Source organism: Alosa pseudoharengus, unplaced genomic scaffold (assembly GCF_046254945.1).
Source record: "Alosa pseudoharengus isolate Yale_2024_CS ecotype anadromous, Long Island Sound unplaced genomic scaffold, YU_APseudo_1.1 YU_APseudo_1.1_scf_7, whole genome shotgun sequence".
NCBI classification, from domain to species: domain Eukaryota; kingdom Metazoa; phylum Chordata; class Actinopteri; order Clupeiformes; family Clupeidae; genus Alosa; species Alosa pseudoharengus.
In genome coordinates, this window is record NW_027468859.1 from 28,818,054 (window position 1) to 28,842,781 (window position 24,728).

At 43.5% G+C, this 24,728-nt stretch overlaps 1 protein-coding gene, 1 long non-coding RNA gene and 2 pseudogenes across 2 annotated transcripts; 2 read left to right on the top strand and 2 right to left on the bottom strand.

Moving 5' to 3' along the window:
- Positions 1–139: 139 nt before the first annotated feature.
- On the bottom strand, positions 140–1,735 carry LOC143109429 (uncharacterized). The gene is made up of 2 exons (XR_012983857.1): positions 703–1,735; positions 140–383 (listed from the first exon to the last, which is right to left on the bottom strand). It is a non-coding gene; the product is annotated as an uncharacterized LOC143109429 (long non-coding RNA).
- Positions 1,736–4,147: 2,412 nt separating this feature from the next.
- LOC143110011 (trace amine-associated receptor 13c-like) lies at positions 4,148–5,086 on the top strand. Its single transcript, XM_076272829.1, has one exon. It carries the CDS (start codon positions 4,148–4,150, stop codon positions 5,084–5,086), a length of 939 nt encoding a protein of 312 aa, XP_076128944.1.
- A 4,474-nt stretch (positions 5,087–9,560) lies between these two features.
- Positions 9,561–12,384, bottom strand: LOC143109272 (uncharacterized; annotated as a pseudogene).
- A 3,332-nt stretch (positions 12,385–15,716) lies between these two features.
- On the top strand, positions 15,717–16,654 carry LOC143109771 (trace amine-associated receptor 13c-like; annotated as a pseudogene).
- The last annotated feature ends 8,074 nt before the right edge of the window (positions 16,655–24,728 follow it).

A 24,728-nucleotide genomic window follows, 5' to 3' on the forward strand; every position in this document is an offset into this window, starting at 1 on the left:
TCTCTGTGTCATGTTGCTTGTACCTGGAGTGCTTTGCAGTGGCTGTGCCATGAGTCCAGAGAAGCATTATCTGACCTGAAACTCTTACTTTTGCTCCTACGCCTTTGAGATTTCCATGAAAAAAGGACAAACAAGGTAATGCAGTGAACATTTGTATTATAAAATGAAACAAAGGTAAAAAATAGCAATACCCTGGCAAACGAAACATCAAATGATTCACATTCAATGCAATAGAAATGTATTTGTGTTGGCAACCACGGTCAACAAAATGGAACGTGTTATGAACAACTGAAATAGTCTCGGCCACCGGCTCCTCTTCCTCAGACACAGGATCCTCAGCTCTTGTTTTTTTGCTTGGCGGGGCCCAGTCTTCATCGCTGTCACTGAAACAATTGTACAGATGGAAGTTAGGCTCAGACCCACTAAAGTATATGAAAACCCTTCCCAACAACTTATACAAATGATATAAATGTGTGTACTCAGGTCACACCTCCCCCTGCTCTCTCTTTTACACACACACACACACACACACACAAACACACACTGCATTCTCACCTAACTCCCCTCCCCCCCAGGTACCAGAACACTGTTCACACTGTTCACACTATGAAACAAAGCTAAATGAAAAACTATGCACTAAACATTACAAAAGCAAACTAAACTGTATCTGTAACTGTATATGGATATAAGTAGTCTACTCACAGCTCAAAATCGGGGTCCTTCCCAGCTAAAAAGTTCTGCTCCTCCTCGGAGTCGCATTCCGAGAAAATGCTTTCTTCTCCTTCATCGATGTCCTCCAGATCTTCAATGTCCTCGGGTTCTTCGACATGTTTCGTCTTTTTTTTGTCTCTTTGGCATGTTTTACGAACAAAAACCTTCAAAAACATGTCTCTTGCTTGTTTAGTAACAAACTTCCAAACCACTGCTTCGGAATCTGGTTACGCATGGGCTATGCGCCTTGAGTTTAGCCGACAGGGAAGTAGAATGGGACGATGTGTCACATGTCTAAAGAAAGCTCTCCTCATTGGCTACACGGACATCTAGGTCCCATCTCATTGGCTCACTCAGACGCAGCGCTATGACCATTCAAAGACTGGTTGTCAGATTCATCGCTTACGTGACTCATTGGCTTTGATGGCATCTATCTCGACTCTCATTGGTCCTACAGACATGTAATGGGTATCGATGGAATCAGAAGAGCCTCGTGAACACGCGGAGTACCGTGAATCCAGCGACAATAATGGAAGTAAAACCGAAATATCTGGATTTCCGCGAAAAATAAGTGTTTACTTCGCTTCTTTTCGTATGTATCTGTTTTGTTTGTACTGGCGTGTACAACTACTCAATATATTGGCAATATAACAATGTAGATATTTTACATCTATGGATTCTTACGAAAATTTCAAGACCAAGCATGCTGGGCTAACTTATTGGTACGGCCATACAGACAAGTGACAAAATATGAACGCAGCAACTTTGGGGGGTGGTGGAGGGGGGTATTCTGATATGTTATATATCGGGATAAACTTATATTTTACACACGAAATATATGTTAATTCATGGAAAGCTTTACATATATCGATTCTTGAGTTTCTCAGCTTTAAAATGGTATATAGCATGACTATGGTAGTTCATGATAAGGTGCAAAGAAATGCATGGGGGTTGTTGGGGGGAGGTGGGGGGCACTGTATTTGCCCGAATACGGGTCACCCGTAGTGTACTGGGTTAAGTGATTTGCATGCAGTAATTTGAACACTGACCTTGATCTAGCCTACTTTGGCTATTTAAAGGTAATTTATTGCCAAAACATCACACAATATAAATGAGCTATAATAAACAATAAAGGACTTATTCACACACAAACTTCTATTTTACTGACTACAAAAATAATAATTATGTAGGAAGTTTAGATGTTTGAAACCCAGAATTGACCAAAAGTGCACCAAATTCAACACAAATGACTCAATACACTTGGAGGAGGCCTGCGTCCTTTCTTTTCCAGATATTTTAGGATTTGGATATCACTTCAGTATCGAGTATCAAGATATTTATGGCAGGTATTGTATCGAAGTCATAATTTTGGTATCGTGATAACTATGCCAGAGCCACTCTGTTTTCTAGATGTCGAGGATCGGAGGCTCTACCACCAACAAGTGATGCTGCTCAATGGCATATTAGAAGAGCACATTATCAAGCTCTAGTATGGAGGCAAGCACACATACCAAATCCAGTGTTACTAGAAGTAAAATGTTTTTTACTTGACGGTTGTTGCTGACGGTAGATGCAGTTCTGCATTAGGCTTATTGCCGCTATCTAAGTTCATATGTACTGTAGGATATATTCTGAGTTGAAGGTTAGGTTAAGGTTAAGGTTAGGTTGTGCAATTTGTTATTGTGATGAAATGCATTAAACACCACGAGTGACTCACTATGTTAGCAATAAAAATATGGTTGTGTTTTGATTAGAATTTCCGAGTACATGTTAACTGTAATCATGTTCCCATTAAATACGTTAATAAACTATATTTATTTAATGCTCAAACATGTATTTAGAGAACACTTTTATTTGGTTTTAGTGATTACTTTTGAAATCAACCCAATTTAGGGAAAAATAAGCAAAAATAATTGCTATTTTATGTTAAAATGCTGATTATGCAGCTTAGAACTGAGAATTGAGCTTGGTAAACAAAATATTCAGAATCAGCACCCTCAAATTAGGTAAGAAGGGTGGTTTACCAACTTTTCCTCAAATTTACCGTCAGAAGTTCTCTTCTGTGAAGCTGCTCTCCCTCTAAAAATGCAGTTCATGCCATCACCGATGTCCACTCATCAACATTGTAAATTAAACACTATACTGAAAGATTCATTCAAATTCTATCTTGTTGCACCTTTATCCTCTCTAGAAAAGAAGAAGGTAAAGCATTCTGAAATTAGAACCAGTAAACAGGATATGGCAGCAGCAGCACAAGTGGCCTACACAAATTCATCCACATGCTGTGTGTGTCTTGTCTAAAGCCAGAACATGCCCAGACTCCGTGCTCATTGCTATGTCCTTTTGGTTTGTCCATACTGTGAAGCCCTAGGACCTCAGGTTCAGCCTTCTTCTTCCCATTGCACACTGCCAGGACGTGAGACACGCAGGTCCGTGTCCCTTGCTGCTGTCCAGTGAGTTTTGTTGGTTTCTCCAGCTAGCCTGATGCCCAGTTGATTTTGACTCTGGAGAAGATTAGTTGGTGCCGGTCTCAGACTCTCCTAGGTCTGATCAGCTATCTTAAAAAAATTCCCTGTCACCTGATCATGCCGACCCTTACAGGCTGCAGTGAATGGACAGATGATTGGTTTGTAACCACTGATCTAGCAGACGCTTATTTTCACAGTACATTAATTCTCATCAACAACATAACCATTGACAGACTATCATACACTGATAACTGACTATTGTGTGCAGGTTTGGCTGATCCTAGGCATTCCAAAACTGTTTTATTGGGCCTGCCTACTGGCCAGTATTAGGCCTTGCTAAAGCAGTTTTTGTCTGTGTGTGTGTGTGTGGTCACGCAGCCATCAAAAAACGGACCTGCCACTGAAATCTGAACTACTGGCCCGTGCCACTACCCCACACAGACCTGGGTACAGGCCTTCATTGTTAGCTGTGATTAAAAAACAAAACATAAAACAACTTGTATGCTATAGTAAGCTTTATTTCACTCTGTCAAATACAGTTACAGATGTAATGTTGAATGGTTAACTCAGTGGTGTAAGGGAAATTGAATGGGCCTGTCATTGTAACCTGTACGCCTAATGTTAATCTTATTCGCTGGCGTAATTCGATAGCCACTAAATTACCCAATCTCATAAGAGCAAGCCTAAACCTGTTTTCAGATTACAATGCATGGTGGTACATGATCACCATACATCATCAGAGCTTACAAGAAAGAAATAAAAAATGGGGCGGGAGAGTGAGAAGGCCTGTTTAAAAGAGTATAAATACTATACAGCTAAAGGTCTGATCCACTAGGAGTCCCATCATGCCATTGGATTCCTATTCACTAGGGGGGCTCTTTACTGAGCGAACAGACCTGGGAAAAAGCACATTTAAATTCAGCAATCACAGCCATCAGGATAAGTGTGTTTCTTGCTTCAGGAGAACAATGGTTACACCAGAATATGTGTTTTTGTATATATCTGTAATACTTGCTGTTATAGTAACTGTGTTTGGCAACCTGCTTGTCATAATATCGGTGTGTCACTTCAAACAGCTGCATACGCCAACTAATGTGCTTATCCTTTCCTTAGCTGTGGCAGATTTCATGGTGGGACTGTTTGTGATGCCACTGGGATTCATCTGGCTGGTGGAGGCATGCTGGCTCTTTGGGACATATATTTGTGCTTTTTTCAGCTATTTTGCATTCCAGTTGACAACAGCGTCTGTTCATAATGTGGCTCTCATTGCAGTGGACAGATACCTGGCTCTGAACAATCCCTTTCTCTATACCAAGCAAATCACCGTGAATTTCGCTGTCATTGTGGTCTTGTTTACCTGGGCGGTTTTAGTGGGGTATAATGTTTCTCTTCTTTACTGCAATGGGGTTTTCACGACCTCGCAGGCACTGTGTCCGAGCGAGTGTCCCTTTGCTGTGAGCGAAATTTGGTCTTGGGTTGATTTTGTGGTAATGTTTGCATTACCTTGCTCCATCATGATTATATTGTATATCAAAATCTTTGCCATTGCCAGGAAGCACGCCAATGCCATCAGGGCAGCTAATGATAATCAGATCAATGTAAATGGAAGCAAGAATGAGAACATGCCCAAACGATCTGAGAGAAAAGCTGCCAAAGTGCTGGGAATACTTGTGTTTGTATTTTTGTTATGTATTGTTCCATATTTCACTGCTAGTGTCATGGCTAGGTTTATCAACGGCCAAGTGTTAGAGATTGGGCTAAACTGCACAATCAGTATGGTTTACCTGAATTCTTTGTTTAATCCAGTTATTTATGCTTTTTTCTACCCATGGTTTCAAAATAGCATTAAGTTGACTCTGAGGTGTCGTATATGTACCCCCGAGTCCTCTTTCATGCAGCTGAAGTGATTTTTTTTTTGCTGTTCTTGGTTGTAACAACCATGGGCCTCATTAGATATACAGTAGATAGATAGATATACTTTATTCATTCACAAAGGGAAATTATGTTTCAGTAGCCATACAAACATCGTTCACATATACATACATACATACATAAATTAATCTAAAAATGTTATTCCTCTCTCTCTGCTCAGGGGGAAGTCCTTAAAAAGTGCTGTTGCAGTGGGTAAAAAAGTATTTCTCTATCCGTCTTTCTTACAGCTTAGTTGGTGTAGTAAGTTGTGTAGGATGTGAGCCATTGTCCAATATATTTAAGTTTGTGCAGCATCCTTCTCTCCACCAGCAACTCCAGGGTTGCTCCTCCTTCCTTGTGATCTTATTCGGTTTTTTAGTGTCCCTGGCTGTAATGGTACTGCCCCAACAGATGGCAGAAAAGAAAATTGCACTTTCCACAACACTGATAAAACATCTGCAACATTTTGCTGCACACATTAAATGACCTGAGCTTTCTCAAGAAATAGAGTCTGCTCTGACCCTTCTTGTATACAGCCTCAGTGTTGTATCTCCAATACAGTTTACTGTCTATAAGAACCCCCAAATATTAGTAGTTTTCTACAATTTCTTCTTTCTCACCCAGATTTGAAATGTTATTTAGCTCAGGCCTGGCCCTCCTAGTCCACCACCATTTCACTTGTCTTAGCCACATTCAAGACAAGGTGGTTGCTCCTGCACCATGTCACAAAGCGGTCCACCAGTTGCCTGTACTCCGTCTCCTCATCATCACTGACACACCCCACAACTGCAGAATCATCTGAGAACTTCTGCGGGTAACAGACATGACTTAGAGTTGTACTGGAAGTCTGAGGTGTACAATGTGAAGAGAAAATGAGACAGCACAGTCCCTTGTGGTGTAGCTTACTGACGACCTGCTCAGACACACAACCTTTCAGTCTCACAACCTGTGTTCTCCCAGTCAGGTAATCAACTAGATGTAGAGAGCGGTAGACCTACAAAATATGACCGCTGCCCAGTCCTGCACATCTTTGCAAAAATCACGCTTGTCAATTTGTCTACATTTCCTACTCTACCCCCTATTTTTGTGTAAATGAGTGTGTGCATAGTGTGTGTTTGTTTTTGTGTATGTGTGCTTCTGTGTGTGTGTGTGTGAGGGGGGGTTAATCAGGTTAATCAGACTAGGTTAAATCACAGTCATTGTACAGACATTTCTTTGTAATCTTCTGTGTTTCTTTTGCACACTGGTATTGATGCTTCTTAAATATGTATGTAACCTAAGAAATATGATGAAATGTTTTTTCTGCTTTGTATGATTATTTAATTCTTAGCTCAAGATGGTGGTTGGTTGATTGATTGTTTGTGAACTGGAATTGTGATTGGTCCATTTAAATTTGCCACTTGCCCAGTAAATTATGTCAAGTCTGTGAACTCAGTTGATTTAACTTGCACTGAGGATGGGGTCACCCAAAACGTTTGCTCTTGCACTTATATGGGGTATGGAGAGGTCAATAAATCACTATTTGATGATATTCTTGTTTTTTTGAAGTCTACCTTTTGAGTGTGATCTCTAGTCTTGTTTTTCTATGATCCTTCAGGAATACATCATGAATCATCAGAAATAAACAGTGCAAGGGGGCAGTGGGGAGTGTCTGCCGAGTTAAACTATAGAGTGTGGTAGACACTACCGTCATTTTGTATGCGTTCAATTAGCATTTTTGCATGTTCCAGTTTGTAAAGAAAAATCCCTATGCGTAAATGAATGGGGTTTCGGGAATCATAAAAAATTATGCCCCCTAATAAATAGATAGATAGATAGATACTTTATTAATCTAATAGTTGAGTAATTGCTTGTGAGTCCCCACGTTCATATCCTTTTAATAAAATCAGCGTGTATGATATCTCCGTGAGGGCTTTAGATCTGCTATATCGCTAAAATATGAATTGCTATGCCTCTGGTACCTGCTATAAACTGTCTTCCACGCTGTCTCCTGTGCGTCACAAGGCAAGCAGTAGCTAACCATAGTTAGCTTTAGCGAGCAAGGATAATAACTTTTTTCACAACAATCACGCTATTAAATAAAGTAATTACAGAAGGGTTTGGCAGCCGCAATCGGTTGGATAGTATAAATCAGATGAAAACATGAAAAGGGCCCCCCTGCTCACCCTAGAAACTTAGAACATTTACATTTATTCATTTAGCAGACACTTTTCATCCAAAATGGCCAACTGGCCATCCAAACTTTCTTATCAAATTACAGTATATTACAAGGGACTACATTCACTCCAGAGCAACTTTGGGTTTAGTGTCTTGCTCAAGGGCACAAAGGTGGCAACCGAAGCCACAACTTTTCAGGCTAGGCTACTGCATGTTAGCCCAGCTCCTTAACCTCTACGGTACCACCACCCTAACTCAGCAAGTTTTTAAAAGTTTTGTGGAAAGAAATGGACATATTGAGTCTTACAGATATGATATAACCACAACAGATGTAAGGCATCTTGCTGTGAAAAAAGATGCCGTTACAAAGCATGATTATCACACATAGTGTGACCTGTGGGGCCCTATTCAGATATCAGGGGTGGAGAAGAGAACATAGTAGTGAGTCTTGAGCTTTTAGGGCCCCCTGGCCCTGGGCCGGGTTAGTCTAGAGCAGTGTATCACTACACTAACCTATGGAGACATACAGTATCTCACGTTAACAATGGAGAAAACATAATGGGTTAGTACAAACTTAGCTTTTGGTGAACGGAGATGCAGATCACTAATCATTTCTTTGCGCAACAGCCTATGTTCTCCGTTCACTTCAGTGAGACAAGTGAAATACATGTTTTCAAAGCCGTTTCATTGCCAGGCTAATTGCTACGATATTTACCTGCTATGCCTTCTGTTTTCATGGACAGTTACAGGAATCCACGTCATTCGTTTATCGTTGCTTCTATCCTACACGTTATCTCCAGAGTTTGTAAGTTTGTCAGTCAGTTTTTCAGCCTCTCCTCTAGCTCCTCTACACACCCGTTGGGATTTATTAAGTTTTGTTACATTTTGTTACACTTAAGAAAAGAAGACAAAGGATGTCATGGATGTCATGGATGTCATGAGCGATGACAAAGAAGACAAAGGATGTCATGGATGTCATGAGCGATGTGCTCAATTATTTAGGCTAGCTCCAGAGTAGGCTAATGACTGACACAGCGAATACGGACACGGCCGTTTATTGTTATTGATTATCATTATTATTATTATTAGGAGGCCCCTCATTGGTCGAGGCCCCTGGGCTGAAGCCCAGGTAAGCCCCTGCATTAAGGCGCCAGTGCACATGTGACGTTTCGGGACACACTGCCCTTCCTCAGTCTGAGGCATTTGGCATTTGTATGATGTGAAATGTAATGCCAAATAAGACTGAAAACTTGCTGCAATGCTGTAGGGCAATTCCACGGAAAATTGACTTTTTGTCACATCCATAACGCCAGTGAAATGCCTTGGCATTTGTATGATGTGAATGATAACATTCATTTGTTATGCATTTTTTCTCATTTGCATTCTTCAGCCAAAAACAGCAAATGCTCAAATTTCATGTAATCATTCACATCATATCATACCATCATATTTTTTTGGCGTTATGGATGTTACAAAAAATTTAATTTTCCATGGAATTGCCCTTGTAATGTACATGTTTGTTGACTGCCCAAGTAGGAAAAACAGGACAAACAATATATCTCATCTATGCAAACGTGAGGGATGCTTACAGTGCCACCCCCCTTCCCCCACTGGGGAAGTCGGACCATAACCTCATTCATCTTCAGCCAATGTACAAGCCAAAAGTTCAGAGGCTACCAGTTGCCACGCGCACCTTCAGGAAGTGGACACCTGAAGCGGATGAGGCTTTGAGAGACTGCTTTGAGTCCACTGACTGGAGTGTGCTACTGAATGGAGAGGACTTGGAGGAGGTCACACATTGCACTACTGACTATCTGAACTGTATGGACATATTTGTTCCCACAAGGACTGTACGCTGCTATCCAAATAACAAGCCTTGGATAACCAGTAATGTCAAGACCCTTCTCAATAGGAAAAAGATGGCGTTTAAGGAGGGGGACATGGCAGAGCTGAGGCGAGTACAGGGGGAACTCAAGAATAAGCTAAAAAGAGGCTAAGGAGGACTACAGAAGGAAGATGGAACAGAAGCTGCAAGATAACAACATGAAGGAGGTGTGGGACTGTATGAAATCTATCACTGGCCTTAAGAAGAGCAGCAGCTCTGTGGAGGGAGACCTGGACAGGGCGAACCAGCTGAACCACTTTTACAACAGGTTTGATTGCCCATCCCCCAGCCCCCACCCCACCTCATTACCAGTGCAAAACGCACCCCCACCATCACTGGATATTGCACCCCTCCCCCACATGGCGACTACGAACAACGAGGTGACAACGACCTCAGTCAACATTACATTACATTACATTTGGCTGACGCATTTTTAGCCAAAGCGACTTACAACATGGTAACAATTTAAGTTTTAAAGCGATTCTCAACAATTTTAGGACAATTTAAAGAACAGTTTAAAAACAGTAGAGTACAGTAAGAATAAGTGCATCGGTGAGTGCTGTTACGTCTCAGTTCAAGACGGCTGGTGAGTGCTAGGATCAGCAAGACTTGTTGTGAGTGGTGCTATGAGAGGAGATGTTCTCTAAAGAGCTGGGTCTTCAGGAGTTTTTTGAAAATGGAGAAGGATGTCCCTGCCCTTGTAGGAACTGGCAGTGTGTTCCACCAGCGAGGAACAACAGATGAGAAAAGTTTGGTTTGGCCTGAGCGTACCGGTGGTAGAGCTAGACGTCGTTCGTCTGAGAAGCGCAGCTGTCTGGTGGTAGTGTATTTCTGTATGAGGGCATTCAAGTAGGTGGAAGCAGAACCGGAGACTACTTTGTAGGCAAGGGTTAGAGCCTTGAATTTGATGCGGGCCGCCATAGGTAGCCAGTGTAGCTGGATGAGCAGCGGGGTAACGTGCCCTTTTGGGTTGGTTGTAGACCAGGCGCGCCGCCGCGTTCTGGATCATCTGAAGGGGTTTCACTGCGCAGGCTGGGAGACCTGTCAGGAGGGCGTTGCAGTAGTCGAGTCGTGAGATGACTATCGCCTGAACCAGGAGTTGGGTAGCATCTTGAGTCAAGTAAGTCCTGATTTTCCGTATGTTGTAGAGTGCGAAACGGCATGACCGGGCGACTGAGGCAACATGATCTGAGAAGTTCAGTTGGGTGTCGAGAACAACTCCTAGATTTCTTGCAGTCCTGGTAGGTGAAACAGACAGGGAGTCAAATTTGATGTTGATGTGGTGTATGGTAGGTTTAGCAGGGAGGACCAGCAGTTCAGTCTTTGAGAGGTTCAGCTGGAGGTGGTGTGCCTTCATCCATGTAGCTATGTCTGAGAGGCAGTCCGAGATCCGTGCTGAAACCAAGGGGTCATCAGGTGGAAAGGACAGATAGAGCTGTGTGTCGTCTGCATAGCAGTGGTATGAGAAGCCATGTGAACGGATAATCTGTTCTTGTAGATAGCAAAGAGAAGCGGGCCCAGCACTGAGCGCTGGGGGACCCCTGTGGTGAGATGGTGAGGTGCAGATAGTTGACCAAGCCATGATACGTTAAACGAGCGTCCTGTGAGGTAGGATTCAAACCAGGAGAGAGCAGAGCCGGAGATTCCCATGTTAGCTAGTATAGAGAGAAGGATGCGGTGATTAATCGTGTCAAAGGCAGCCGATAAGTCAAGCAGAATGAGTACTGATGACCGAGCGGTCGCCCTGGCTTTTAAGGCTTCTCTTACAGACAGCAGAGCCGTTTCGGTAGAGTGGCCGCTTTTGAATCCAGACTGATTTGGATCCAGAAGGTTGTTCTGTGAAAGGAAGTCAGAGACCTGTTTGGAGACTGCTCGTTCCATGCCTTTGGATAGGAAAGGCAGGAGTGAGACAGGGTGGTAGTTCTCGACTTGAGCAGGGTTGAGAGAAGGTTTTTTAAGTAACGGTGTTACCCGGGCCATTTTGAACGCTGTTGGAAATGTGCCGGAGGTTAGCGAGGCATTGATCACATGTGTGATAGCTGGTGCGATGGTCGGGCTGATGGACTGGAGTAGGCTCGTAGGTATAGGGTCCAGCGAGCATGTGGTAGGACGGCTACATGTCAGGAGTCTAGATACTTCACTCTCGGAGAGAGGCGCGAATGCTGAAAAAGATGTTCCAGCAGCCCCTAGTGCTGATTGTCGCCACTTTGTTTGTAAAAAATGAGGCGAGGGTATCCGCAGTAAGGCTGGATGGAGGAGGAGGCAGCTGAGGGTTGAGTAGCGATTTGAAGGTTGAGAAAAGTTTTCGAGTGTCTGTAGCGCTGTTGATTTTGTCATTGTACAAAGCCGTCTTAGCAGCAGTGATGCTGGCCGAGAAGGAGGTCAGGAGTGTCTGGTAGTTTTTGAGGTCATCAGTTAGTTTGGATTTGTGCCATTTCCTCTCCGCGGCTCTGAGTTTGGTGCGCTGCGACCGGAGGGTATCATTTAGCCATGGATGAGAGTGTTTGGATCGAGCTGGCCTTGTGGTAAGAGGGCACAGCTCGTCTAGACACAAGCTCAGTGTGGAGCAGAGCAAGTCTGTGGCCTCATTAACCTCCAGAGAGGAGAAGGTGTTGAGTGGAGGTAGACCGGAGGCAACCACAGAGGAAAAGTGGGTTGGAGACAGGTTCCGGATGTTGCGGCGGAACGTGACCATCGGCTGAGGAGACGGAGGCTGTTCTGTCAGGCTGACGTTGAACTGGATGAAGAAGTGGTCAGAAAGATGGAGAGGCTGTTTGTGCTGCAGTTCCGAGTGAGGATCAAGTCAAGCTCTTTGCCAGCTTTGTGAGTAGGTGGGCTTTGAACCAGTTTGAGGTCAAAGGAGTGGATCAGGGCCAAAAAGTCTGCTGAGCCTGGGGCATCTAAGTGGATGTTCATATCGCCGAGAACGAGAAGCGGACAGTCATGCTCAGGGATGGAGGACAGCAGAGTGTCAAGTTCGTCTGTAAAGTCGCCTAGTTGGCCTGGAGGGCGGTAGATGACCAGCACGTAGAGTTTTGCTGGGGCAATCACTGTGATGGCATGGAATTCAAATGAGATGTATTTGTTTGAAGGCAGTAGCGGGGTGAATTTCCATTTGTTGGAGATTAGCAGGCCCGTCCCACCTCCTCGTGGGCGAGGGGTGTGGGAGAGGGTAAAGTTAGTGGAGACTGCAGCCGGGGTGGCAGTTTTCTCCGGTTTGATCCAAGTCTCCGTGAGAGCAAGGAGTTCCAACAGCCATCAGACACACAGTCCCCAGATGCTGCCCCCCTCCCCTCCCCTCCCCTCCCCCCTCCATCATCACTGCTGATCAGGCTATCGCACCTCTCCCCTACATGGTGACCACGAGTAGTGCGGCAACAATGGCTTTAGCCAACGGCCATCAGTCTCTAGCCACACGACAACCCTCACAGAAGAACCCCTCCTCCTCACCCTCCACTCCCCTCATCCCCCCCTTTATTACAGCGGATCAAGTAAGTTATCTTTTTAAAAAACTCCATCCTCGTAAGGCAGCCGGGCCTGACAGACTGTGTCCAAGGCTGCTCAAGGCCTGTGCTGCTGAACTGGGGGAGCCACTGAAGCACATCTTCAACTGGAGTCTACGTCTCGGACAAGTTCCAACACTGTGGAAGACATCATGTCTCACCCCCCTCCCCAAGAAACCACACCCCAGCGAGCTTAATGACTTCAGGCCTGTCGCTCTAACATCACAAACAATGGAGTGACTGGTCTTAGGTATGCTCAGACCCCAGGTACGCCATGCACTAGACCCGTTACAGTTTGCATACCAGGAGAAAGTGGGCTAGGACGATGCCATCACTTATCTTTTACACAGGACACATTCTCACCTAGACAAGGGGAAAAGTGCTGTGAGAATCATTATCTTTGATTTCTCAAGTGCTTTTAACACCATCCAACCCCTCAGACTGGGAGACAAGCTCTTGCAGATGGGTGTGGACGCTCACCTGGTAACCTGGATTACAGATTACCTGACCGAGCGACCACAGTTCGTCAGACTGAAGAACTGCCTCTCTGACAGAGTGATCAGCAGCACCGGAGCGCCACAGGATGCTCTCTCCAGTCCTGTTCACCCTGTACACATCTGACTTCTGCTACAACACCGAGTCATGCCACATGCAGAAGTTTTCTGATGATACTGCAATTGTGGGGTGTATCAGGGACGAGCAAGTGGAGGAGTACAGGAGCCTGGTGGAGGACTTTGTGCAGTGGTGCAAACTCAATCACCTTCAACTTAACACTTCAAAGACCAAGGAGATGGTGGTGGATTTCTGCAGGTCTAAGCCCGCTCTGCTACCAGTCTCCATTGATGGGGTCAATGTGAAGGTGGTAAGCACCTACAAGTATCTGGGTCTCCACCTGGACAATAAACTGGACTGGTCAGCCGACACTGATGCACTCTACAAGAAAGGACAGAGCAGGCTGTACTTCCTGAGGAGGCTGCGGTCCTTCAATGTGTGCAGCAAGCTCCTCAGGATGTTCTATCAGTCTGTTGTGGCCAGCGCCCTCTTCTATGCAGTGGTATGCTGGGGAGGAAGCACAACGAAGAAGGATGCTGGGCGACTTGACAGGCCGGTAAGGAAGGCTGGCTCTGTAGTGGGAGCTGAACTGGAGTGCATCACTTCAATATCTGACAAAAGGACTCTAAACAAACTCATCAACATCTTGGACAATGAATGTCATCCACTCTACAGCACTATCAAAAACCAAAAGAGCTTGATCAGCTGGAGACTTCGCTCACTGCCATGCACAACTGAAAGGCTGAGGAAGTCATTTGTTCCTAGGGCCATTAAACTGTTCAATGCCTCACTAAAGGGAAGAGGAGAGATAGACTTCTCTGCTTAGTCTGTCTGCCTCTCCACCCTCTCCATGTCCATGTTTTGAGTACTGACTGCCCACTACTGCTTACTACTGTTTTACTACTGTTTTACTATGGTTGGACTACTGTTTGCACCTTCACCATGACACTCACTCCCTTTAGCACCTCACCAGTCCCGGCCCTGTCACTACAAGCGTCTTATGCTTGATCACCCTCAAGCACATTGGACTTTCTTAATTTAATTTATATAGTGTATTTAGTATTTAGTTTTGTTAGTTTTCTTATCTTTCTTATCTTCTACTGTCTTTATTGTACAGTGGAGTTTATTTATATGTTTATACTTATACTTATGTTTAACATTTCTGCGGTAAGTGCATGTTGTGTGTGATGTCTGTATGCTACTGAGACCCTTGAATTTCCCCTTGAGGATCAATAAAGTATCTATGTTTCTATCATCTATCTATCTACACCCACAGTATTTGTGTGTGAATTATGGTATACTCAACACTCATTTTTGAGGAAGAAGATTTCTGTTCTGATAGTCATTTTGGTGATTGTGGCTGTAATTATTGGTGTCATCATTTGGGCGTCGCTAAAGGGATGAGGCCTTTACCCGTCAGCTGCAGTATGGTTTGTCCATACTGTGAAGCCCTAGGACCTCAGGTTCAGCCTTCTTCTTCCCAATGCACACTGCCAGGACGTGAGACACGCAGGTCCGTGTCCCTTGCAGCAGTCCAGTGAGTTTTGTTGGTTTCTCCAGCTAGCCTGATGCCCAGTTGATGTAGCTTTTGACTCTGGAGAGGATTAGTTGGTGCCGGTCTCAGACCCTCATAGGTCGGATCAGCTATCTTTAAAAAAATCCCTGTCACCTGATCATGCCGACCCTTACAGGCTGCAGTGAATGGACAGATGATTGGTTTGTAACCACTGATCTAGCAGACGCTTATTTTTTAACAGTACATTAATTCTCATCAACAACATAACCATTGACAGACTATCATACACTGATAACTGACTATTGTGTGCAGGTTTGGCTGATCCTAGGCATTCCAAAACTGTTTTATTGGGCATGCCTACTGGCCAGTATATGGCCTTGCTAGAGCAGTTTTTGTCTGTGTGTGTGTGTGTGGTCACGCAGCCATCAAAAAACGGACCTGCCACTGAAATCTGAACTACTGGCTTGTGCCACTACCCCACACAGACCTGGGTACAGGCCTTCATTGTTAGCTGTGCTTAAAAAACAAAACATAAAACAACTTGTATGCTATAGTAAGCTTTATTTCACTCTGTCAAATACAGCTACAGATGTAATGTTGAATGGTTAACTCAGTGGTGTAAGGGAAATTGAATGGGCCTATCATTGTAACCTGTACACCTAACGTTAATCTTATTCACTGGCGTAATTCGATAGCCACTAAATGACCCAATCTCATAAGAGCAAGCCTAAACCTGTTTTCAAACCTCAGATTACAATGCATGATGGTACCATACATCATCAGAACTTACAAGAAAGAAAGAAGAAAAATGGGGCGGGAGAGTGAGAATGCCTGTTTAAAAGAGTATAAATACTATACAGCTAAAGGTCTGATCCACTAGGAGTCCCATCATGCCATTGGATTCCTATTCACTAGGAGGGCTCTTTACTGAGCGAACAGACCTAGGAAAAAGCACATTTAAATTCAGCAATCACAGCCATAAGGATAAGTGTGTTTCTTGCTTCAGGAGAACAATGGTTACACCAGAATATGTGTTTTTTTATATATCTGTAATACTTGCTGTTATAGTAACTGTGTTTGGCAACCTGCTTGTCATAATATCGGTGTGTCACTTCAAACAGCTGCATACGCCAACTAATGTGCTTATCCTTTCCTTAGCTGTGGCAGATTTCATGGTGGGACTGTTTGTGATGCCACTGGGATTCATCTGGCTGGTGGAGGCATGCTGGCTCTTTGGGACATATATTTGTACTTTGTTCAACTTTTTTGCATTCCAGTTGACAACAGCGTCTGTTCATAATGTGGCTCTCATTGCAGTGGACAGATACCTGGCTCTGAACAATCCCTTTCTCTATACCAAGCAAATCACTGTGAATTTCGCTGTCATTGTGGTCTTGTTTACCTGGGCGGTTTTAGTGGGGTATAATGTTTCTCTTCTTTACTGCAATGGGTTTTTCACGACCTCACAGGCACTGTGTCCGAGCGAGTGTCCCGTTGCTGTGAGCGAAATTTGGTCTTGGGTTGATTTTGTGGTGGTGTTTGCATTACCTTGCTCCATCATGATTATATTGTATATCAAAATCTTTGCCATTGCCAGGAAGCACGCCAATGCCATCAGGGCAGCTAATAATAATCAGATCAATGTAAATGAAAGCAAGAATGAGAACATGCCCAAACGATCTGAGAGAAAAGCTGCCAAAGTGCTGGGAATACTTGTGTTTGTATTTTTGTTATGTGTTGTTCCATATTTCACTGCTAGTGTCATGGCTAGGTTTATCAACGGCCAAGTGTTAGAGATTGTGCTAAACTGCACAATCAGTATGGTTTACCTGAATTCTTTGTTTAATCCAGTTATTTATGCTTTTTTCTACCCATGGTTTCAAAATAGCATTAAGTTGACTTTGAGGTGTCGTATATGTACCCCGAGTCCTCTTTCATGCAGCTGAAGTGATTTTTTTTGCTGTTCTTGGTTGTAACAACCATGGGCCTCATTAGATATACAGTAGATAGATAGATATACTTTATTCATTCACAAAGGGAAATGATGTTTCAGTAGCCATACAAACATCGTTCACATATACATACATACATACATAAATTATTCTAAAAATGTTATTCCTCTCTCTCTGCTCAGGGGGAAGTCCTTAAAAAGTGCTGTTGCAGTGGGTAAAAAAGTATTTCTCTATCTGTCTTTCTTACAGCTTAGTTGGTGTAGTAAGTTGTGTAGGATGTGAGCCATTGTCCAATATATTTAAGTTTGTGCAGCATCCTTCTCTCCACCAGCAACTCCAGGGTTGCTCCTCCTTCCTTGTGATCTTATTCGGTTTTTTAGTGTCCCTGGCTGTAATGGTACTGCCCCAACAGATGGCAGAAAAGAAAATTGCACTTTCCACAACACTGATAAAACATCTGCAACATTTTGCTGCAAACATTAAATGACCTGAGCTTTCTCAAGAAATAGAGTCTGCTCTGACCCTTCTTGTATACAGCCTCAGTGTTGTATCTCCAATACAGTTTATTGTCTATAAGAACCCCCAAATATTAGTCGTTTTCTACAATTTCTTCTTCCTCACCCAGATTTGAAATGGTATTTAGCTCAGGCCTGGCCCTCCTAAAGTCCACCACCATTTCACTTGTCTTAGCCACATTCAAGACAAGGTGGTTGCTCCTGCACCATGTCACAAAGCGGTCCACCAGTTGCCTGTACTCCGTCTCCTCATCATCACTGACACACCCCACAACTGCAGAATCATCTGAGAACTTCTGCGGGTAACAGACATGACTTAGAGTTGTACTGGAAGTCTGAGGTGTACAATGTGAAGAGAAAATGAGACAGCACAGTCCCTTGTGGTGTAGCTTACTGACGACCTGCTCAGACACACAACCTTTCAGTCTCACAACCTGTGTTCTCCCAGTCAGGTAATCAACTAGATGTAGAGAGCGGTAGGCCTACAAAATATGACCGCTGCCCAGTCCTGCACATCTTTGCAAAAATCACGCTTGTCAATTTGTCTACATTTCCTACTCTACCCCCTATTTTTGTGTAAATGAGTGTGTGCATAGTGTGTGTTTGTTTTTGTGTATGTGTGCTTCTCTGTGTGTGTGTGTGTGTGTGTGTGTGTGTGTGTGTGTGTGTGTGTGTGAGGGGGGGTTAATCAGGTTAATCAGACTAGTTCAATCATAGTCATTGTAGTACACACATTTCTTTGTAATCTTCTGTGTTTCTTTTGCACACTGGTATTGATGCTTCTTAAATATGTATGTAACCTAAGAAATATGATGAAATGTTTTTTCTGCTTTGTATGATTATTTAATTCTTAGCTTAAGATGGTGGTTGGTTGATTGATTGTTTGTGAACTGGAATTGTGATTGGTCCATTTAAAATTGCCACTTGCCCAGTAAATTATGTCAAGTCTGTGAACTCAGTTGATTTAACTTGCACTGAGGATGGGGTCACCCAAAACGTTTGCTCTTGCACTTATATGGGGTATGGAGAGGTCAATAAATCACTATTTGATGATATTCTTGTTTTTTTTAAGTCTACCTTTTGAGTGTGATCTCTAGTCTTGTTTTTCTATGATCCTTGAGGAATACATCATGAATCATCAGAAATAAACAAGGGGGCAGTGGGGCGTGTCTGCCGAGTTAAACTATAGAGTGTGGTAGACACTACCGTCATTTTGTATGCGTTCAATTAGCATTTTTGCATGTTCCAGTTTGTAAAGAAAAATCCCTATGCGTAAATGAATGGGGTTTCGGGAATCATAAAAAATTATGCCCCCTAATAAATAGATAGATAGATAGATACTTTATTAATCTAATAGTTGAGTAATTGCTTGTGAGTCCCCACGTTCATATCCTTTTAATAAAATCAGCGTGTATGATGTCTCCGTGAGGGCTTTAGATCTGCTATATCGCTAAAATATGATTTGCTATGCCTCTGGTACCTGCTATAAACTGTCTTCCGCGCTGTCTCCTAGCTGTGCGTCACAAGGCAAGCAGTAGGTAACCATAGTTAGCTTTAGCGAGCAAGGATAATAACTTTTTTCGCAACAATCACGCTATTATCACACCAACATGTAAACTTCCCAACAAGAGGACAAAACACCCTGGACCTTGTTTACACCCCACAGAAAGAAGCCTACAAAGCCAAACCCCTCCCCCACATCGGGCAATCAGACCACATTAGCATCCTGCTGCTGCCCCGATACAGACAAAGAGCAAAAGTCACCAAACCAGTTCTGAAAGAGGTGAGAGTGTGGCCGGAGGGGGCCGTCTCACAACTTCAGGACTGCTTTAAATCAGACTGGGATATCTTCAAAACAGCTGCCACCCACAACAACCACATTGACATTGAGGAATACACAGACACTGTGACCTCCTACATCACCAAATGCATCGATGATGTTACAGAAATAAAACACATCACCACTCGGGCCAACCAGAAGCCATGGCTGACAGGAGACGTCCACAGACTGCTGAGGGCCAGAGACAAAGCCTTCAGAGCTGGATATGTAGCTGGCCTAAGAACAGCGAGGGCTAACCTGTCCCAGGGCATCAGGAAGGCAAAAAAGGATTACACAGACAAAATAACAACACACTTCAAAGACAGCAGAGATGCACAGAGCCTATGGCAGGGCATACAGGCCATCACTGACTACAAGCCTGCGCCACGGAGCTGTGAGAACAACACCTCTCTGCTAAATGACCTGAACAGTTTTTTCGCCCGTTTTGAAGCACAAAATGACAGTCACCCACAGAAAACCCCACCTCCCCCCCACGACCAACCCCTGTACCTGTCCTCTGCCAGCGTGAAGAGGACACTAGCCACCATTAACCCACGCAAAGCAGCAGGCCCAGACAACATACCAGGACGAGTGTTGAAGGACTGTGCAGAAGAGCTGAAGGATGTTTTTACAGACATTTTCAACACCTCTCTGGAGCAAGCAGTCATCCCATCACTTTTCAAAACTGCCACCATCATACCCGTGCCAAAGAAATCATCACCATCATGCTTCAATGACTACCGTCCTGTAGCACTCACGCCCATAATCATGACGGCTAGTCATGTCACACATCAAAGCCACCCTACCCCCCACCCTGGACCCCTTCCAGTTTGCATACCGAGCCAAACGATCCACGGAGGATGCAATCTGCTCTGCCCTCCATCCAGCCCTCACCCACTTGGACAATAAAGACTCATATGTGAGAATGCTGTTCATAGACTTCAGTTCAGCATTCAATACCATAATACCACAACAACTCATCAGCAAACTGGCTGCTGGACTTCCTGTTGCAGAGACCACAAGCAGTACGTGTCGGGAACAACACCTCAAGCACTCTGACCCTGAGCACGGGGGCCCCTCAAGGGTGTGTGCTCAGCCCCCTGCTCTTCACACTGCTAACACATGACTGTACAACCACTCACAGCTCCAACCATCTGGTAAAGTTTGCGGACGACACAACACTGGTGGGCCTCATCACTAAGGGCGATGAGGCTCACTACAGAGAAGAAGTAGACCTGCTGGCTAAATGGTGCAAAGACAACAACCTCCTGCTGAATGTCAGCAAGACCAAGGAGATTGTTGTCAATTTTCAGAGAGGCCACAAACAACTGCCACCACTGTCCATCGACGGAGATGCTGTGGAGAGAGTGAGCAGCACAAAATTTCTGGGGGTGCACATCAGCGACGACCTCTCCTGGACCACCAACACAGCATCACTGGCGAAGAAAGCCCAGCAGCGCCTCTACTTCTTGCGCAAATTGAAGAAGGCAAGTGCCACGCCTCCCGTCATGACTACATTCTACAGAGGGACCATCGAGAGCATCGTGTCCAGCAGCATCACAGTGTGGGGCAGAAGCTGCACAGATCAGAACAGGAAGACCCTCCAGCGCATTGTTAACACAGCTAAGAGGATCATTGGAGCACCACTCCCCTCCCTGCAGGACATTTACACCATCCGCCTCACCCGCAAAGCACTAATGATTGTCAAAGACACAACCCACCCTGCACACGACCTGTTCAGCCTCCTGCTCTCTGGAAAGAGGTACAGGAGCCTCCGCTCCCGCACCACCAGACTCGCAAGTAGCTTCATCCACCAAGCAATCAGGATGCTGAACACTCTACCCACTCTCCCATCACTGACAGCCCCCCACCACCCACCAGCCAGTCAGGAACCTAGGAACCTAGGATCCTGTCTACCCTAACCCCCCCCCCCCCCAACACCGCCCTGTGGAACTGCACTGTGACTGCGCAGCCAAACGTGTTGCTGCTTCACATCAAGCCTGATATACTTGAAATTAATGCATATCAATGTAAATATACAGGTCACACAAGCACAAGTTTAAACTTCATGTAACTGTTAAGACTATGTAAATATACAACACAACCTCTATTTTTTTATATATGTCCTATATTTCTATTTTTAGAAGGGATGCATCCCCTCTATTGAAATCCGAAAACTTCTTCTTATTATTATTTTTCTTTTTACCTTTTTGTGCGCGCTATTCAGCCCAAACCGCTTAACGTACAAATTTGGTTCAAACACCGTTCCGTAGATCTTCCCAGGCTTTACCGTCCTATCCGTTTCTCATTTTTGAGAAGTTTATACTTTTTGAGATATTTGTAATTAAAAGTGTATTTTTCCCCCATAGACTTGAATGGGGGCTGTGGTGTCATAATAGAGCCAGCTGCGCTCATTAAGTAGTTCTCAGAGCAGTTCCCAGGCTAATCAGAACACTGGCACAGGTGTCACCTGTGAGGAATTCAACTGTCTCAGCCTCTAAGCATACAATCTAGCTATTCATGAATATCAGTCACATGACCTGTTACGTCATCCGCTCATTTTCTAGCTTACTGCCGCCATCTTGAGTACCTACCGAGTACCACAGACACCTACTCTATGCACCTACTGACAAGCATTAGCTAGCTTGCTACGATTCACGGTTTCGTATCTTTTACAGTCAGATTCGTACGGATACAGTAAATGGCTTCTTAAGACAACATTTCGCACCTCGACTGTCATGAAAAGAAACGCTACTTTAAAAAAATATCATCGTTAGGGTGTGATCCCTACTCGATACCTGATGCGTTCTTCCAGCCTCTGTCCGCTGCTACCGAACTACCACTCATGTCATTCAATGACATATATATATACCTCATACATAATCCGTCGCCATACACCGGTGAAAGCCTCAAAGCGTACAAAAGTACTGAGGCATATCGGTACTTTGTTGCGGGATGGGTCCTTGACCCGAAAATATGGCACCTTCAGAAGAAGAAGATGTTTCTCGTCAAAGGAAAGGTAAGTGTTCTTTGTGATCAGCTGCTAGCAGCTAGCCTAACAACTCAAGGCCAGACTAACTTCGAGCGACAAAACTACTTTCTTTCCTACTGTGTCATCGAAGTCATATTTACATAGACTATTTTAGACTTTGTTGAAATTCAAATAGCACTTAATATGATGATGATCGGGTGTAATTTATTGAATAACCTAACAAACATACCTTTCAAACTAACAATGGCAATGATGGCTTTAATAAATCTGTTGGCTTCTTAAACGTTAACGTTAACGTTAGTAGTAACTTATCATGATATGGTGTCTCTCAACTCCCTTAGTGTGTGTAAGTTTGTTAGGTTATTCAATAAATTACATTCCATTGTTTTTATATTATTGATTGAATGGACATTATTGTTTATTATTGCTTTTTTCCCTCATTTTCATTGCTTATTTTATTAGGCTATTGATTACATTACATTACATTTGGCTGACGCATTTTTAACCAAAGCGACTAACAACATGGTAACAGTTAAATTTTAAAGCAATTCTCTCAACAATTTTAGGACAATTTAAAATGTATTTATTTAACTGACATTGTTGTTATTATTGCTATTCTCCTTATTATAGTTTGACCAACATTCTAATCTGTTCCCGGTTAAATTGTAAATATTATGTTGTTTTTGTATTTGTGTGTGGCTTTGGACAAAGGCGTCTGCCAAATCCCATAACCATAACATGGCACTGTGTATAATCACTCTCTGTGATGCAAATGCATTGATTGACAAATGAGTTGATTTTACTAGACTAATTGGTCTGCTGTCTTCTCTTAAGGTGAACCACTCTCAGGCCGTCAACTTGACCCCCACACAACCATGGGTCGTGGTCCATGATGATGGGACAATTTTAGTGGCCCACTGTACCTGCAAAGCAGGACTGGGCGAAGCATGCTCGCATGCAGCTGCCCTCATGTATACTGTCTTAGCAGCGGTAAATCTGAAAGATGGACTGTCCAGTACAGAGATACCCTGTGCCTGGGTTCTTCCGAGCAAAACTGGCAAAGTGCAGTACGAGGAAATCTGCAACATCTCATTCATGCAGAAGAAGACTGTATTAAGCCCACCACTACCCAGCATTCCTGTCCCTACAGAAGAGGAGTATATGGAGTTCTTCCAAAAGCTGTATGAATGTGATGTTCAGGAAGACAGTACTAAGGGAACTGCGATCTTGTCTGTGATCGAGGGCCACTCTCACAGATACAAACCAAAGACCCTTCAACTGAATTTGCCAGAACCACTCTCTAATCTATTTTCAAAGGCAAAGTTGCATGCTGATTTCTCGACCTTACTAGTAGAGAGTGAAAGCATCTTTGACAATCTTCAAATAACAGAGCAAGAGGTATGTACTGACAAATTAATGTACTCTAATTTATATTTTTTGTGAGTTTTATCGATCATTTACCAATATGTACATTAATAGCTTTATTTTGTTGAAATAGCATTATATTTTTCAACTTTCAGTCCTTATCAGTAGAAGAGGCAACCAGAGCGCAGTCTGCCAGTAAGGTTTGGTTTGAGCAAAGAGCAGGCAGAGTAACAGCGTCAGTCTTCCACGAAGCAGGCAGGTCAGACAGTGCTGTATCCTTGATTAAGAGGATATGCTATCCCCGGTCCTGTCAGGTGACTACAGAGGCAATGAGGTAAAGATAGAAATGTACAAAGAAAGACTACATATCAAAGTATGCTGCCCAGGGCTGGTTTTCATTCCATTTGTCATAGCCATATTTCAGAGGAACAATGATGTTCTTACAATCCCACATAAAGGATTTAAATGATACAAGCTGAAAATATGATCCTAATCCTAAATATACAATTTTTCCATGAACATAATGGTGTGTGCACTCCATAGAGAATAATGAATACATTATTCTTGATTTGCTGTGATATACTGTAGTTTGCTAATTAGAATAGATTAAATTAGATAGTCTTTATTGTCATTGTCATTCAACTCATGAGGTATACATACGAGCAATAAATAGTTTAAAAAATACACATATATAAGAATATAAAAATAACATATTGCACTGGTTATGAACAGGGATGGTTCTGTACAGATTTCACAATGAAGTATGAGAAAGTCTGTCTAAACAATACCTTATTCTCTATTTTTCTAGATGGGGAAATGTGAGTGAGTCAACAGCAAGGACCCAGTACATCACAGCAGTGCAAGATCATCACACCGACTTTCAAGTGCAGACAACAGGCCTGATCATCAACACATCACTACCATGGATCGGTGCATCGCCGGATGGAATTATTACCTGTGCTTGCCATGGTAGAGGTGTGCTTGAGATAAAATGCCCGTTTACTCTTAAAGATCAGTCTATCGTCAACAGCTGCAATTCTGACCCAAACTTCTGTCTAATGGCAAACAACAATGTGATCGCGCTAAAGCCGAATCACAAATATATGGCACAAGTCCAAGTGCAAATGCGCATTGCTGATGTCCAGTATGTTGACTTTGTAGTGTGGAGTCCCACTGAAATGTTTATTCAGCGCATTCAGTCTGATGAAGTGTTCTTCAATGTGACATACAAAAGAGTAGAACAGTTTATTAAAACTAGGATTTTGCCAGAACTCCTTGGGAAATATTACACAGTACCACGCCCAGTGGTTTCCCCAACCTTAGAGCAACAGCCCCAGTCAGGGTGCTACTGTGGTGAACCGGCTGGAGATCCAGAAAATGTA

Coding starts and splice junctions, on each gene's coding strand:
- LOC143110011 (XM_076272829.1), top strand. CDS start 4,148: ATGGTTACACCAGAATATGTGTTTTTGTATATATCTGTAATACTTGCT.